The sequence below is a fragment of the Loxodonta africana genome, chromosome 15 (genome assembly GCF_030014295.1).
Source record: "Loxodonta africana isolate mLoxAfr1 chromosome 15, mLoxAfr1.hap2, whole genome shotgun sequence".
In the NCBI taxonomy this organism is placed as follows: Eukaryota; Metazoa; Chordata; class Mammalia; order Proboscidea; family Elephantidae; genus Loxodonta; species Loxodonta africana.
Window position 1 is genome coordinate 17,466,140 of NC_087356.1, and position 15,656 is coordinate 17,481,795.

Below are 15,656 nucleotides of genomic sequence, written 5' to 3' on the forward strand. Positions count from 1 at the left end.
CATACACACACATACACATATAATGAGGCTTTTGCCTGCTTCATCCCACTGAAAATACTCTTACCCAGGTAGCAGTGACTGACTCCATGCTGCTCCATCCAGTGGACAAGTCTCAGGCCTTACCTTAATTACCAGCAACACTTGACTCTTTTCTTGAAATCTGGCTTCCGGGGCACAATGTTCCCTTCATTGTACTGTACCTCTCTGGCTTCTCCTTCTCAGACTTCTTTCTCTCTATCTCCCCCTTTCCCCATCTCTTCAACCTCCAGGTGCTGGAGGGCCCCAGAGTTCAGCTCTTAGCCTCCTCTCTTCTGTCTGCACTCACTCCCTTGGTGATCTCGACCAATCTCTTGATTTTAATACAACCTATTTTTTTATGTGCCTGCCTCCCACATTTATATCTCCAGCCCAGAACTTTTCCTCAACTACAAACGCCCATAACCAACTGTCGACTTGACTTATTCAGTGGATATCTAATAGGCGTTTCCAACGTAACATACCCCAAATTGAGCTCCTGATGTTGCTGTTGGTAGGTGCTGTCGAGTTGACTCTGACCTATAGCAACCCGATGTGGCAGAGCAGAACTGGCCCATGGGTTTCCTAGGCTGTAATCTTTATGGAAGCAGATTGCCAGACCTTTTCTGCTGCAGAGACACTGGGCAGGCTCAAACTGCCGACCTTTTGGTTGAGCTCCTGATTACCCGTCATGGATTGAATTATATCCCCCCAAAAATGTGTGTATCAACTTGGTTACGCCATGATTCCCAGTATTTTGTGGTTGTCTTCTATTTTGTGACTGTAATTTTATGTTTAGGAGGATTAGGGTGGTATTGTAAGACCCTTACCAGGTCATATCCCGGATCTAATGTAAAAGGAGTTTCGCAGGGTATGGCCTACATCACCTTTTCTCTCTTAAGAGATAAAAGGAAAGAGAAGCAAGCAAAGAGATGGACACCTTCTACCACCAAGAAAGCAGTGGTGGGAGTACAGCGCATCCTTTGGACCTGGGGTCCCTGCATGGAGAAGCTCCTAGTCTGGGGAAAGATTGATGAGACAGCTGACAGAGAGAGAAAGCTTTCACCTGGAGCTGACACCCTGAATTTGAACTTTTAGCCTACTTTACTGTGAAGAAATAAATTTCTCTTTGTTAAAGCCATCCACCTGTGGTATTTCTGTTATAGCAGCACTAGATGACTAAGACATTACCAATTACCATTACTCATTGCCATCGAGTCAATTTCAACTCATAGCGAGCCTACAGGACAGAGGTGAACTGACCCATAGATTTTCCAAGAAGCAGCTAGTGGATTCAAAGTGCTGACCTTCTGGTTAGCAGCTGAGCTCTTAACTATTGTGCCACAAGAGGTCCTAATAGTCCCCCCACAAAATGTCTCTTCCTCATCTTCCCCATCTCTGTAAACGATAACTCCATTCTTGCAGGTGCTCATCAATTTTTTCTATATCCCACATTTAATCCCTCAGCAAATGCTGATTTCTCAACACTCAAAATACACCCAGGATCTGACTACGCCTCACCTCCTCCACCATTACCATCCAATTAAAGCCACCATCCTGTCTTGCCTGGACTATGGCAACAGCCTTCTAATTGAGCCCCTTACTTTGATTCTTTAACCTCTTCAATTTTTTCCCATCATAATAGCCACAACTGACCTAATTAAAAAAGTAAATCAGATAATTTAACAACAAAAAGACAAACAACCCCATCAAAAAATGGGCAAAGGACTTAAACAAATATGCCATGAAAGAGGATATTTAAATGGCCCAAGCACGTGAAAAGATGCTCAATGTCATCAGTCATTGACCCGTTGCCATCGAATCAATTCCAACTTGTAGCAACCCTACAGAACAAAGTAGAGCTGCCCCATAGGGTTTCCAAGGCCGTAAATCTTTACAAAAGCAGACTGCCACATCTTTCTCCCATGTAGTGGCTGGTGGGTTCAAATTGCTGACTTTTCAGTTATCAGCCAACCGCTTTCACCACTGTGCCACCAGGGCTCCTTCATTAGTCATTAGGGAGATATAAATCAAAGCCACAATGAGATACCACCTCACTCCCATTAGTATGGCAATTATCAAAAACAACAACAAAACAAAATAAAACTGGAGAACAGATGTAGGCAAGGATGTGAAGAAACTGAAACCCTCATCCGTTGCTGGTGGGAATGTAAAATGGTACAGCTACTATGGAAGACATCTTGGCAGGTCCTCAAAAAGTTGAATATAGAACTACCGTATGACCCAGTAATCCCAATCCTAGGTATATACCCAAAACAAGTGAAAATGGGAATGCAAACAGAAACCTGTCCACCAATTTCATTGCAGCACTTTTCACAATAGCCCAAAGGTGAAAGCAAGCAAAATGCCCACCAAGAGATGAATGGATAAACATGTAATATATATACAATGGAATACTGCCCAGACATAAAGAGAAATGAGATCCTGATACAGCCACAGTATGGATGAACCTTGAAAATACTATGCTGAGTGAAATAAATCAATGACAAAAGGACAAATACTGTATGGTCTCACTTATATGAAACGAGTAAATATACAGAAACCAAGGATTATTAGTAGTTATCAGGGGTGGGAGGGAGGAACGAATGGGAATTTTTTGCTTAGTGAGCATTGAATTTGTTAATAGTGATCGCATAATTCCAAAAAGGATAGTGATAATGGTTGCACAACATGAAGATGTACTCAATGTCACTGAATTATACATGTAGAAGTTGTTGAATTGGCAAATGTTTTGTGCATATTTTCATCACACGTAAAAGTATATATATATATATTTTTAAGTAAATTAAATCATGTTCCTCCTCTGCTCAAAATCCTTCAAGGGCTTCCCATCTCCCTGAGCATAAAAGCTATGTAACTAGGGTCTCACTTCCTCTTTGACCTCAATTCCTACTACTCTTCTCCTTGCTCATTCTACTCTGGTCACATAGGTTCCTTGCTGGTCTTCCATCACGTCAGGTATACACCCACCTCAAGACCTTTGCACTTGCTGTTCCCGCTACCTGGAACTGTCTTCCTACAGAAATCTTCCGTGGCTGTTTCCTCACTCCTTCACATCTTAATCATGTGACACCTTCTCAGTGAGGCCTTTTCTGGCCACCAAATATCAAGCCCAACCTGTCCTCACACGCACTTCCTATCTTTCTTGCTGTATTTTTCTTTAGCAGTTTTCACTCATATATAGTATATATTTTACTTGTTAATCTTTGCTTAACTGTCTCCCCTGTTAGAATACAAAGCTTCATAAGAGCAAAGATATTGGTCATTTTGTCTGTTTTGTTCACTGCAGTCCCCAGCACCAAGTATACTATCTGGCATATTAAAAACAAAAATAAAAAAGGTTGCCATCAAGTCAATTCTGATTCATGGCAACCCCACGTGCATCAGAGTAAAACTGTGCTCCATGGGGTTTTCAATGGTTGATTTTTTGGAAGTAGATTGCCGAAAAATCTGAGGTAACTCTGGTTGGACTTGAACATCCAACCTTATGGTTAGCAGCCAAGAGTGTTAACTGTTTGCACCACCAGGGACTCATCTGGCATATTGTTGTTGTTAGCTGCCATGAAGCTGGCCCTGACTCATGGTGGCCCCATGCACAACAGAACGAGATGCTGCCTGGTCCTGTGCCACCCACATGATCAGTTGCAGACTGGACTGCTATGATCCACAGTTTTATTGGCTGTTTTTCGGAAGTAGATTCCCAAACCTTTCCTCCTAGTCCATCTTAGTCTAGAAGCTCCACTGAAAACTGTTTAGCGTCATAGAAACCACTCACAGACAAGTAGTGGCTGCACTTGAGCTGCACTGGCGGGAATCAATCTGATCATAAGGAAGAATGAATACTGAGCAAGCAACTAGCAATGTCTTCCATATATGTTATTTCTTGAGTTAGTCCTTACCTATTGACTTCCTATTATCGTAAATGAGGACTGAATTCTCTTACATGATCTCCAGACCCTCATTTCTAGCTTTCCTTATCCTTCTGATATAGTTAAACAGGAATTTTTGGTTAAATTTATATTCACTGTTTACATTATAGCAGCTACTGAAGTAGTGTTTACTGCTGAGCCATGCAGTGAATTATGAGACTTTTTTTCTTCTGCACAATTTTGTTTTTCTTGGAGATAATAACCACTTGTTTTTCATTTACTTAGTTTTCTATATATCTATCACAAATTCTTTCTGAACTCTCCAATAGCCTCTCAATAAAATTTTCACTGCACTCAAACATAACAGGTCATCTATGGTTCCCTTCTCCCCTCTTGTACATCCCTCCTGGGACCTTCTTGCCCTCACCCCAGCTGAGACTCGTTGCATTCTAGGTCTAAGGCACAAACATCATTCTGAGACTTCTCTTCATCTCCTTCCTATGTTAGATCCCCTGTCTCTTCGGTCCTGAGAATCTTGTTTCTTGCTTTACTCTGTTGTTTTAAGGGCAGTACATTCTTCAGTAGCTTCCTGAGAAAGTGCATGACACATAAACGTTTCTGAGATCCAACAAGTCTGACAATGTCTTTACTTGAACGACAATTTAGAATTCTAGGTGTAGAATTCTAGACTGAAAATCACTTTCCTTTCAGAATTTTGAAGGCATCATTCCTTTGTCTTCTATCTCCTTTTGTTGCTGATGGTAAGTCTGATGTCATTTTGATTTCCTATCCTTTATATGTATCATGCTTTTCTTTCCTCCCTCCTTCCCTTCCTTTTTTCCTTCCCTCTAGAAGCTTTTCAGATCTTCTCTTTGCCTTTAGTTTTCTGAAATTTCATAAAATATGCCTTGGTATTGTTCTTTTTTTAATCGAACTGTAAATATGCATCTCCCAGTCCTGGGAAATTCTCTTCTATTATTTCGTTGTTCTTTTCTTCTGTTTTTTATTATTTGTTAGATATAGGACCTTCTAGCCAGATACTCTAATTTTCTTATCTTCTATCACCTATTGATCATTACTATGTCTTTTGTCATTCTTCTCTGAATTACAGGGATATTTCAATTTTATCTTCCAACCCTTGTATTAATTTTTCTATTTACGACATCATATTTATAATTTCCAAGAGCCCTTTTTCTTGTTCCCTGATTATTTTTTTATTAAGCACCTTATTCTTGTTCTAAGGATGCAGCCCAAAGCTCCTCTTTTTGTATTAGTTTTAGTCTAGTTATTAAAATTACTCCTGATTCTTTTTATTTTCTGTTTATTGCATTGCCCCGATTCTTTTTATTTCTACTGCAATCAGGAGTTCAGGAGTCTACTGCTTACATAATTTTTCTATATTTTGCTGAAAATCAATGTGGTAGAGTGGCTAAGGACATGAACTTTGAAGCCAGTCTGCCTGAGTCTGAATCCTGGCATGACTTACTAGTTGTGTAATTAATCTGTATCTCATCAATAAAATGAAGATTATAGTAACTATTTCACAGCGTTATGAAGAGGGCAGTGAGTTAGTATTTGTTCCATGAGGAATGAAAATGAGTTAATAGTTGTAAAGTACTTAAGAGTGCCTGGTACACAGTGCTATATAAGTGTTTGTTAAATTAAAAATATATACCGAAGTAATATAAAAACTTAATAAATATGTACTAAGAATTGCAAAATACCCAGTAGGAGAATATCAGAAGTATCTAGATTAATGACTTCCAGTCCATTTTCACATAATTTTACACACATAAATATGTATCCACGGCAAATACAAATTTTATTTTATATAGATGAAATAATAGCACACATAAAGTTCTGCACTTACTGGCAGACATAAGATGGTTTCAAATATTTCCCTATTATGAAGAGTTTACTTGGACATTTATGTAAATGTTTCTCTAGGAGTCATAGCTAACGATGGAATTGTCCTCCAAATTGCCAACTGTACACTCCAACCAGTAGTTTATGAGAATACCCATTTCTCTATAACTTCACCAACACTTGATGTTGTTAGACTTATATATTTGCCTATGTGTTGAATGAAAAAATAGTATCTCATTGCTATTTTAATTTGCACATTGTAATGCTAGATGAAAAACGATCCCTTTAAGATCATTTGTATCTAACGGAGAGTCACTCGAACTAAACAGAGGAGGAACACACAGGCAAAGTCAACAATATTGGCAATGACCTAATTCATTAGTTCAGTGTGGGGCTCATGTGTGTTTATTTTATGACACATAAAAAAGAATATAATATATAAATATCAAATTATATGATAAAAAATTTAATACATACACACAATATATCATCTTTTAAGCAAATGTTTATAAGTACATATATGCATAGTAAAAATACAAAAATCAAAAGGTAAATAGTGGGTAACACCATGTGGTCAGATTAGATGATTTATGACCCTTTGGGCTTTTCTGTGTTTTCCAAGTTTTCTGTCTTAAGCACGTCTGTTATTTTTGTAATTTTAAAGAAAGTCATTAAAGACCATTAAAAAGTAGGAACATGTAAAGTATTAAGCTATCACACACTGGCTGAGTTTCATTGGCCTCAAAGGGTTCCTGGATAGTGTTATTCCTTTGTTTACTAACTTATTAGTATAAGTCAAAGAAGGTCATCAAATAAATATCTATGGAGAAATCGTTTCAAGCTACATTTCTAGCCCTTGTTTTATTATCTACAGGCAATATATCTTCAGTAATACTTTTCCCCACCACCAAGCATGTCCTTCTCTTCCTCCATATTTCCCCCAATTATGTCCTATTGTCAAAGTCCACCTTAAACCTAATCTCCTCTATGAAACCTTAAACAACTACCCCAATCAACAACAATTCCTGAACACTAGCTGTGTTTAGGTACTATACTAAACAATTTAGCATTTAATCTCAAATTATTCTTTAGTTTTATACACTAATTTGGTTTCTCAAATATATTTGAAGTCAGTCCTTTGAAGGCAGGGATTCCATCTAATATTTTCAATAGTTCCTAATATAAAGATGGGTTTATTGTTGGGCCTCAATAAATGCCTGTTGATAGACAACTTAGTAATGATAACATTGAGACATATAAGTAGTTAAATATTAAAACAGGAAACAAAGTGTGCTTCAAGCCTTTCTTAAGACTCCCCCGACTTGTCCACCCTCTGATCTTCAGGGAAACAAACATCTATGTCTACAATTCCTCATTACTCCGATTTTCCTGTTTCTTTTGCCAGCTCAGTTCTCCTCTCTTGTCACCTAAATCAGAGAATCCTTGGCTCCCCTCATGGGGCCGTCCCCTCAATGGCTTCATATCATCTCTTTGCTGTTTCCCCTCATATCCTCAGCTCCAACATTTCACTCCGGTTCCACATTTCCAATAATCATTTGATTGTCTGGCTGCTTCAAACGTAACATGGCCAAAACTAAAATTTCTACCTACCACTCTAAATTTCTTTGCTGGCTTTCAACATTCTCTCCATCTTCGCCTCATCATACTTCCCTCTGAAATGATCTTACTGCTCCCAGTTCTCATGTTTTATCCTACATCCCACTGCTAATTCTTCCATAAGTCTAATTTTTATAAAGCACTTGCCTGCTCTAAAAGTGCTGATAACATTACAGGATAAAGTATCAATATCTAGTGCAACACTCAACGCCCCTAACAACGAGGCTTCAGGTTGCCTTTCAAACGTTGCACTTCATTGTCCAACAGAAACCATCTGGCCCCAGATGGGCCCATCTCCTCACTACCATATAGACACCCCATTTAATTCTCACTTGAATTCCTCAGTTAATCTAATTCCTTTTTTCTGTAATGCCTTTTCATTTCGCCTAACAAAATTTTATGTATCCTTTAAGGGCTAAGTAAAGTTATAACTTTCCCACAAAATTTTTCTTAACTGTTGCAGATTACATTGATCTTTGCTTTCTCTAAACTCCCACTATCTTTTTTACCTGGTGCCATACCACTTAGCGGAAACCCTGGTGGCACAGTGGTTAAGAGTTATGGCTGCTAACCAAAAGGTTGGCAGTTTGAATCCACCAGTCGCTCCTTAGAAATTCTATGGGGCAATTCTACTCTGTCCTATAGGGTCACTATGAGTTGGAATCACCTTGACAGCAATGGGTTTTATACCACTTAGCATTCATTAGTGTCCCAGTGATTTCCTGTGTCTATTCTCCTTGACTGGGTTATATTAGGGACTCGACCCATGCCTTACTCTTCCTTAGTGACTTGCACAGTGCCTCCCTGGTGAGCAGTCAACAAATACTGTATAGGTAATATGCTATTACTAATAGCTGTACCATAAAACCATGGTTTGTCTATTGTTATTTTCTGAGGAAATCATACTGATTCTCACAGAATTTGATGAAAGGAAAGACCAGTTAATGAGGCTGTTCATTTTTATAATTTAGAAAGTTGTAATAAAATAAATTTCATAAGGTCACAATTTATCTGTGATAGACCTGGAAGATGATTTGTATCTTTGCATAGCTTGTCAAGTAATTCATTACAGGAATTAAAATAGGAAACTGTCTTTTCTTGGCATTTTAAAATTATACCTGGAAACGCAGAATTGTTATAGAAAGAAACCAAAGTGAAATCAACTACATTATATGCTTTTATAGGTAAATATAGAGACATGATTCAAATAATACAATCTAAAATCAACATATGTCAAGTTGTATTTATGCTTAATGATAATATTGTTTTTAATATGTAATAATCTGTGAATAAGAATCTGACTTGAAACATAATTCTTTCAGGAATTTATGAATTCCACCATAGTGGTGAACAAGCTAATAGTGTTTTAAGGCTGAAACTCTATTCCCTAAGAACAGTTTCTAAAATGAGTTAAGAAATTCAAAGCAGGAGATTATTAAACACTTTCTATTAAAAAAAAAAATTTAGGAGACAAAAAAACTGAGAAATATATTTAATAGGTAGTAAAACTAAAATTCTAAATTACCTTTCATGTCTTTTAATACATCTCAAATGAGGTACAGCCATAGTCTGAAAAACCAACTTCAAAAGACAATTTTCTCCCAAACATATGTATAGGTGAATCTTCATTTGTAAACTGTTCTGAGTTTACTAGTGGAGGGAACCATTTTTAAAATGGACAATTTTAAAATTGTCCATTAGATCAACAACATTAACTAAGCTTTGGTAATGATGACAACCTATAAATGTTCATTATTATTCGACTGAGGGGAAGATCCAACTTCAGACTGCATCTCCTGAAACTCTTTATGTTGTTGCAACCGCTTTGCTAATTTCTAAACAACTGGACCTTTTGAAGAAATAAAGATCCCTTAAGGGAAGACAACTAAAATCAATTCCATAAGTCCTAAGCTTGCCAATTTCTTTGTGGGCGAAAGATTTATGTTAGTCGTGGAGTGGCCAAATTTAAAAACTGGGAGAGAAGATGGTTTAGCAAGGAGGGTGCTGAGGAACTTTTTTCACTTCTTTCCTAAGAGTTATAGAACATTGTATGTTTGGTCAACTGCTGCCATTTAAGGCTAAAAATGTGATGCTGAAGTTAATTTTTTAGAAGGATCTACAAGAACAGGATACACAAAATATTTTTTAGAAGACCTAGCTAACAGCCCCGTCAAGAAACTGACAAAGTGGACAGATAATGTTAGGTGGTCTCTGAGAGGCCCTATGTGTTTTTAAGTGTTTCTGTGATGTGAAGTAGTGCCTTGGATGGACCTGTGGGCGGAAGTCAAGGTATCTTGTTAAAATACGCCACATCACAAATGTGCTGATGTCATGGATTGAATTGTGTCCCCCAAATATATGTGTATCAATTTGGCTAGGCCGTGATTCCCAGTATTGTGTGATTGTTCACCATTTTGTCATCTGCTGTGATTTTCCTATGTACTGTAAATCCTGCCTCTATAATGTTAATGAGGCATGACTCAATCTATGAGATTGGATTGTGTCTTGAGCCAATCTCTTTTGAGATATAAAAGGGGAAGCAAGCAGAGAGACAGGGGGACTTCATACCACCAAAAAAGCAGCGCTGGGAGCAGAGCATGGGGTTCCCGTGCAGAGAAGCTCCTAGTCCAGGAAAAGGATGATGACAAGGACCTTCCTCCAGAGCCAACAGAGAGAGAAAGCCTTTCCCTGGAGCTGATGCCCTGAATTTGGACTTCTAGCCTACTAGACTGTTAGAAAATAAATTTCTCTTTGTTAAAGCCATCTACTTGTGGTATTTCTGTTATGGCAACACTAAATAACTAAGACAGCTGGTAGTGAAAGGTCTATTTTAGGAACATCTTATTGTTCAGAAAACTAAAATACAAAATATGACAAAACATAAACAGAGGTAAGTGCCATTGGAAATATTAAAAACAGACTCATTGGTACACACGCTTAAAAAATCAGTATAGTCAGGTTGCTGTAAACAACAAAAGTCTTAGGATGTATCATAAAAATTCCTTCTCTGAGCTGAGCTAATTCAATAATAAGGGACATCCCTCTCCATGCTTTCCCCCAAAATGCTTGCTTATTAAATTAAAATGCAATAAAATCTATCTAAAAAGGATTGCCTATTGGGATGCTCCACTGCATATTTTAAGAGGCTTGACATGTTCCAACTTACCTCGTGTGATGGTAAGGGTGGAGGCCATGAGACACACCCCTTACTACAGGTGGCAGGCTTGCCCTCCAGTCAAATAATTTTGAGACTGTTTTTAAGGTGACTAATGGCATTAAAACTACAATTTGAGTTGCACTAAGTTTGAAACTTTCTGGAGCATATTTTGTATTAAGTTTTTGAAGTGTAAAAAGTATTTTTATGCAAACAATTTATGAATATTTTATAATCTCATTTTTTGAATGGTGTCTAAGGTGAATTTAAGAAGTATTACAGTTCTAAAAATATTAACTCAGCCTTATAGTCTCTGGAAAATAATAATTTTGTGCCAGTTGCAGAGGTAACTAAGTAGTTACCTCTATGAGTAAAGTTAAGACTAGTTTAAACAAAAAATGAGGAAAAACTACCAGTCTCCATCAAGTCAATTCCAACCCAGGGAGACACCATATGTTTCAGAGTAGATACTGCGCTGCATAGGATTTTCAAAGGCTGTGATCCTTCTGAAGTAGATTGCCAGGCTTTCTTCTAAGGCACATCTGGGTGGATTTGAACTGCCAACCTTTTGTTAGTAGCTGAGTGAAAACCATTTGCACCACTCAGGGACTCCTGAGGGAAACCTACAGTCCACTAAAATGACTGTCTATATTCATATAAACCTAACAAACTAGATATGCTTATAATTACTACAAATTTGATGTTCTAGATTTCTGAAGAGAACTACCAGCCTAAAGTTCAAACAAGAATGGTTAGATACAAAATGTCACATTGTAAACAAATAAAAATTTAAATTCATACAGGAAATCTAATTCCAGAAAACTGTAATAATTATTAGCAGTACTGATACAACTTCAATTACACTGATGAACAGAATATAAAACAAACAAAAAAACCAGTTGCCATCAACTTGATTCCGACTCATGACGACCCCATTGTTACAAAGTAGAGCTGCTCCACTGATTTTCTTGGCTGTAATCTTTATGCAGGAAACTCTGGTGGCGTAGTGGTTAAGCACTACAGCTGCTAACCAAAGGGTCAGCAGTTCGAATCTGCCAGGCGCTCCTTGGAAACTCTATGGGGCAATTCTACTCTGTCCTATAGGGTTGCTATGAGTCGGAATCGACTCGACGGCACTGGGTTTGGTTTGGTTTTCGGGAATCTTTATGGAAGCAGATTGCAAAGACTTTCTTATGTGATGCCACTGGGTAGGTTTGAACTGCCAACCTTTAGGTTAGTAGTCAAGTGCAAACCATTTGCACCACCCAGGGACCTCCTGAATAGACTATAACTTATGATTATTCTTTTTATCATAAGCAAATGAAATTTTTCTAGACAAATAGTATTTTCTAAATCTATCAGCAAAGCTGGAAACCCTGGTGGTGTAGTGGTTAAGGGTCCAGCAGCTAACTGATAGGTTGGCAGTTTGAATTCACCAGGCGCTCCTTGGAAGCCCCATAGAGCAGTTCTACTCCGTCCTATAGGGTCACTATGAGCTGGAATCGACTCAGTGGCGATGGCTTTTGGGTTTAGAATCAGCAAAGCTGAGGCTTTTATCCATTATGTTGTGACCAACAGACAATAATTAGGTCCTTATTATATTCTGAACCAAGGCCCATTCAATATTTAGCTCACTCTGTCTAGACCCTGGTAGTGCTCTCCAGTGGAACATTCTGTGATGGAAATGTTCTATATGATAGATAAGTTCTATCTGCACAGTCCAGTACTATAAAATGTAGCTACTGAGCTCTTAAAATGTGAGCAGGGCAATTGGAAAACTGAGCTTTTCTTTTTATTTAACTTTTAAAAACGTTTTCTTTTTTGTTTCTATTTTCTTATCTTTTTAAAACTTTCCTGTCATTTTATTTAATTTTTATTTAAATAGCCACATATGACTAGTGGCCACCATATGAAGCAGCACAGGGTTAGAGGTTCAAAATCCAAGACCAAAGGTCTTGTCATATTAGGTGTAACTGTAGTCTGCTTGTTGACCTCCGTAAGCATGGTATGCCCAAACACCGAGGTGCCAGGCCACACAACCGTTTGTCCTACGGTTTCATCTTCATTCAAAAATATGATTAGATTTATTCCAGTAAACACCTAATGCAACTTTCAGACAACATTCAAACAAAGAATATCATCTGAAAAGATTTTTATCAGCATTTATAGGGTGCCAGTACAGCCATACCGATGAATGAGGTAGGCTGCCTCAGTCGGATTGTCTGTTAGTTCTAGAATGGCTAGAATTCAAGCTATGAAATAGCTGCTCCTAAAAAGTATCTGTCTATTACCTATCATAACAAAAGAATACCAATTACTGCATAGTTTTCAGCTCCACTGGTTAAACACTGCAAAAGCACGTCAAACCATTTTACCTGACAGACATATTTGTCCTTCCATTTGCTCAGCACACACTGACTGTTTTGCATCAGCTCCTGAAGGAAAACAGAAAAAGAGAGAGTGCAGTCGGCTATACACATTATCATTATCAGTTAAAGTGCTTCTGATTTGAAAGCAAAAAAAAAAAAAAGATCAGCACGCCACACAAAGATGCAACTGTTTTGGAACTCCTCAGTAGACAAAAGCAAAGCTATCGTCACCATGAGAGCTGATCCTTTATGAAAATTAAAGCTGGTGAAAGATGTTCTAAAACAGACTTGCTTGTTGCTTTTTGGGGGGAAAAACTTTTTAAAAGATACCTCCAACTCCTTGAGTGAATCTCGAAGCTTTTCTGGGCGCCTGTTTTTGAGCGTCCAAGGATAATCTCGTGCTGGCAAATAAAACATGTATTACAGTTAGTTAAACGCGACTTAAAAAGGAAACTCTACGTAGCAGTGTGACTTAGGAAGATTAAAATAAAACACCTTCATAATTGAGAGGAAGTGGGCTTCATTTCTATCATCAAATGACAGCCTTTTGAAAGGCTTTGTCATAGGAACAGGATTCTTACCACAAAACAATCTCTCTGATCATAATTTAATGAGGACAACCAACAAGGCTCAGAGAGTCCCTGGAAGAGTTTCCTAGGCCTGTGAATCTAGTACTTAACAGTAAATGACCTACTCTATACCATTGAAATAACTGTTTGTGTAAATAATTAAACTTTCAATCCAAAAGAAATCACAAATTTTGCCAGTGGCCTTCTCAGACCTTGAAATTCTCAGGAGTAACTGACTATAATGAAGAAATAATACACAAAAATAACACATAGAGGAATTTAAAATTAAGCTTCAAAGTTACATATTTAAAAAAAAAATCTGAGGAAAATCCAAGTTTTAACAAATCAGGCACCAATAGTATGCTTTTTTACTTAAAATACTCCTTTCTAAAATATATACAATTCAATAACGATAAGGCTCTGTTTTGTTTTAAACAAACTTAACTGAAAAATAAAATCATTTACTATAGAACTACTCCTCGCTTATTGATGTTTAGGTTCCAAAGACTAAGTCATTATACAAAAACCAGTGTTATACAAAAATGGAGGATGACCACATCAGATCACAAAAATCATTACACAATTGCCAAATTATATCATTACATAACTGCCAAACCACTGAGAACCATGGCCCTGCCAGATTGACACAAAACTTTAACCATCATAGCCAGCATTACTCTCGCCTCCCACCTCAGCGTTCGTTACTGCCAGATGTACATTGTTAATGTGCAAAATAGTCGAATAGTATATTTTTTACAATTGTCATAAATGAAATGTCTGATAACGAGATAGTTGATAAATGAGAAGGAGGTGTATTCTCGATGTTAGCCTAAAACAAACTAAAGACAGTTCTGTTTAAAAGAATTAATAGAGTGTTAAACTCATTACAGTGATACAGTGCATCATGAAAATGATTTTTGAATTCTCTTAAAAATTCCAAATAACAGTCGTGTCTGTGTACATATATATACATGTGTACAAATGTATATATATTTATTGTATGTGTATATATATAATACATAACATTAAAATTTGACAGTAGAATTGCTATATAACTTATTTCGGCAACTAATTTGGTTCTATAAGCATAATTTCTAACGCTTATAGCATACATGCAAATTTTAAAATCCGTATTACAGCTACAATACAGTATTTTTAAAAATTAAACATGTCAATTTGACCTTTCAAAATGTAAAAAGTGGTCATTTCAGCTCTAAGTATGTTCCAAATAAAGTCTTATTTCTAATTTTAAGTTCATTAAAATCACATGACATTGTAACCATATTACATATGTAATATATTTACATATTTGGGAACAGAAAAGACTAGGGGAAATAAAATACTAATACTAATAATTACAAATCTTATTTTCTTAAAATAGGTAAACTTTCAATAGTTTAGGCAAAGTTTGAATTATAAAATGTTATCATCAGAACTTAAGTATGGTATATTTATTTTAAATATATTAAATAATATAAATATAGTTCATTAAGAAAGCTTATGTTTACATAAGCACATTTCTGACCAAAATAGAATAGAGAGGTTTCAATAGTCTAAATTAGAAAGGCCTAACGAATATAAACTTACTATGCTTATGTACTCAAACAATGGGTTTTGCAATTACAAGAAATTTGGTGGGAATAAGGTTTCCTATTTGTGCAGAAAGAAGAATGTTAAGGCTGAACCTTCAGGATTATTAAAATTCCAGTTTCATAATAATTAGAAAAAAATATCAAGTAAGCTTACATTCTGCCAGCTTCTGTTTTTCTTCTAAGTTACCATGTTCTGTCACTGATATTGTGGCGAAGGAGAGAAGCAAAGAATGAAAAACAGTGGAATTTATTTTTATTATAATACCTTATATTTTTAATATTAACATGTATAATACATTATTACACACATATTGAGATTAACAAATTTTGCTAAACTTTTAAAAGGACAGTTGAAAACATTGCCCTAATTTGGATGTTTTCATTTCATAGAGATATTTCCCAAATGTGCAGTGAAAGGCTTATAGAGCTCAACAGGTAGGCCAATATTCTAAGCTTCCAATCTCATCAGATAGGGAAGGGAACTGCAACCGAGCCTAGAAGGCAAAGTTGCTTCAGTCTGTCATCAGAACCATGAAGTCAGCCTATTAAACACCAAGCTAAGCACACAGGATGCCCACACAAGC

At 36.8% G+C, this 15,656-nt stretch overlaps 1 protein-coding gene across 1 annotated transcript in view; it reads right to left on the reverse strand.

Annotated features, from left to right (window-relative positions):
• The window catches only part of WDPCP (WD repeat containing planar cell polarity effector), a 328,314-nt gene that overhangs the window by 215,924 nt on the left and 96,734 nt on the right, over window positions 1-15,656 (reverse strand). The window contains exons 6-8 of the mRNA XM_023552524.2: window positions 15,227-15,271; window positions 13,242-13,312; window positions 12,918-12,977 (exon numbers count right to left, since the gene is read on the reverse strand). Coding sequence (XP_023408292.2) covers window positions 12,918-12,977; window positions 13,242-13,312; window positions 15,227-15,271 — 176 coding nt within the window. The remainder of the gene's footprint in view (window positions 1-12,917; window positions 12,978-13,241; window positions 13,313-15,226; window positions 15,272-15,656) is intronic.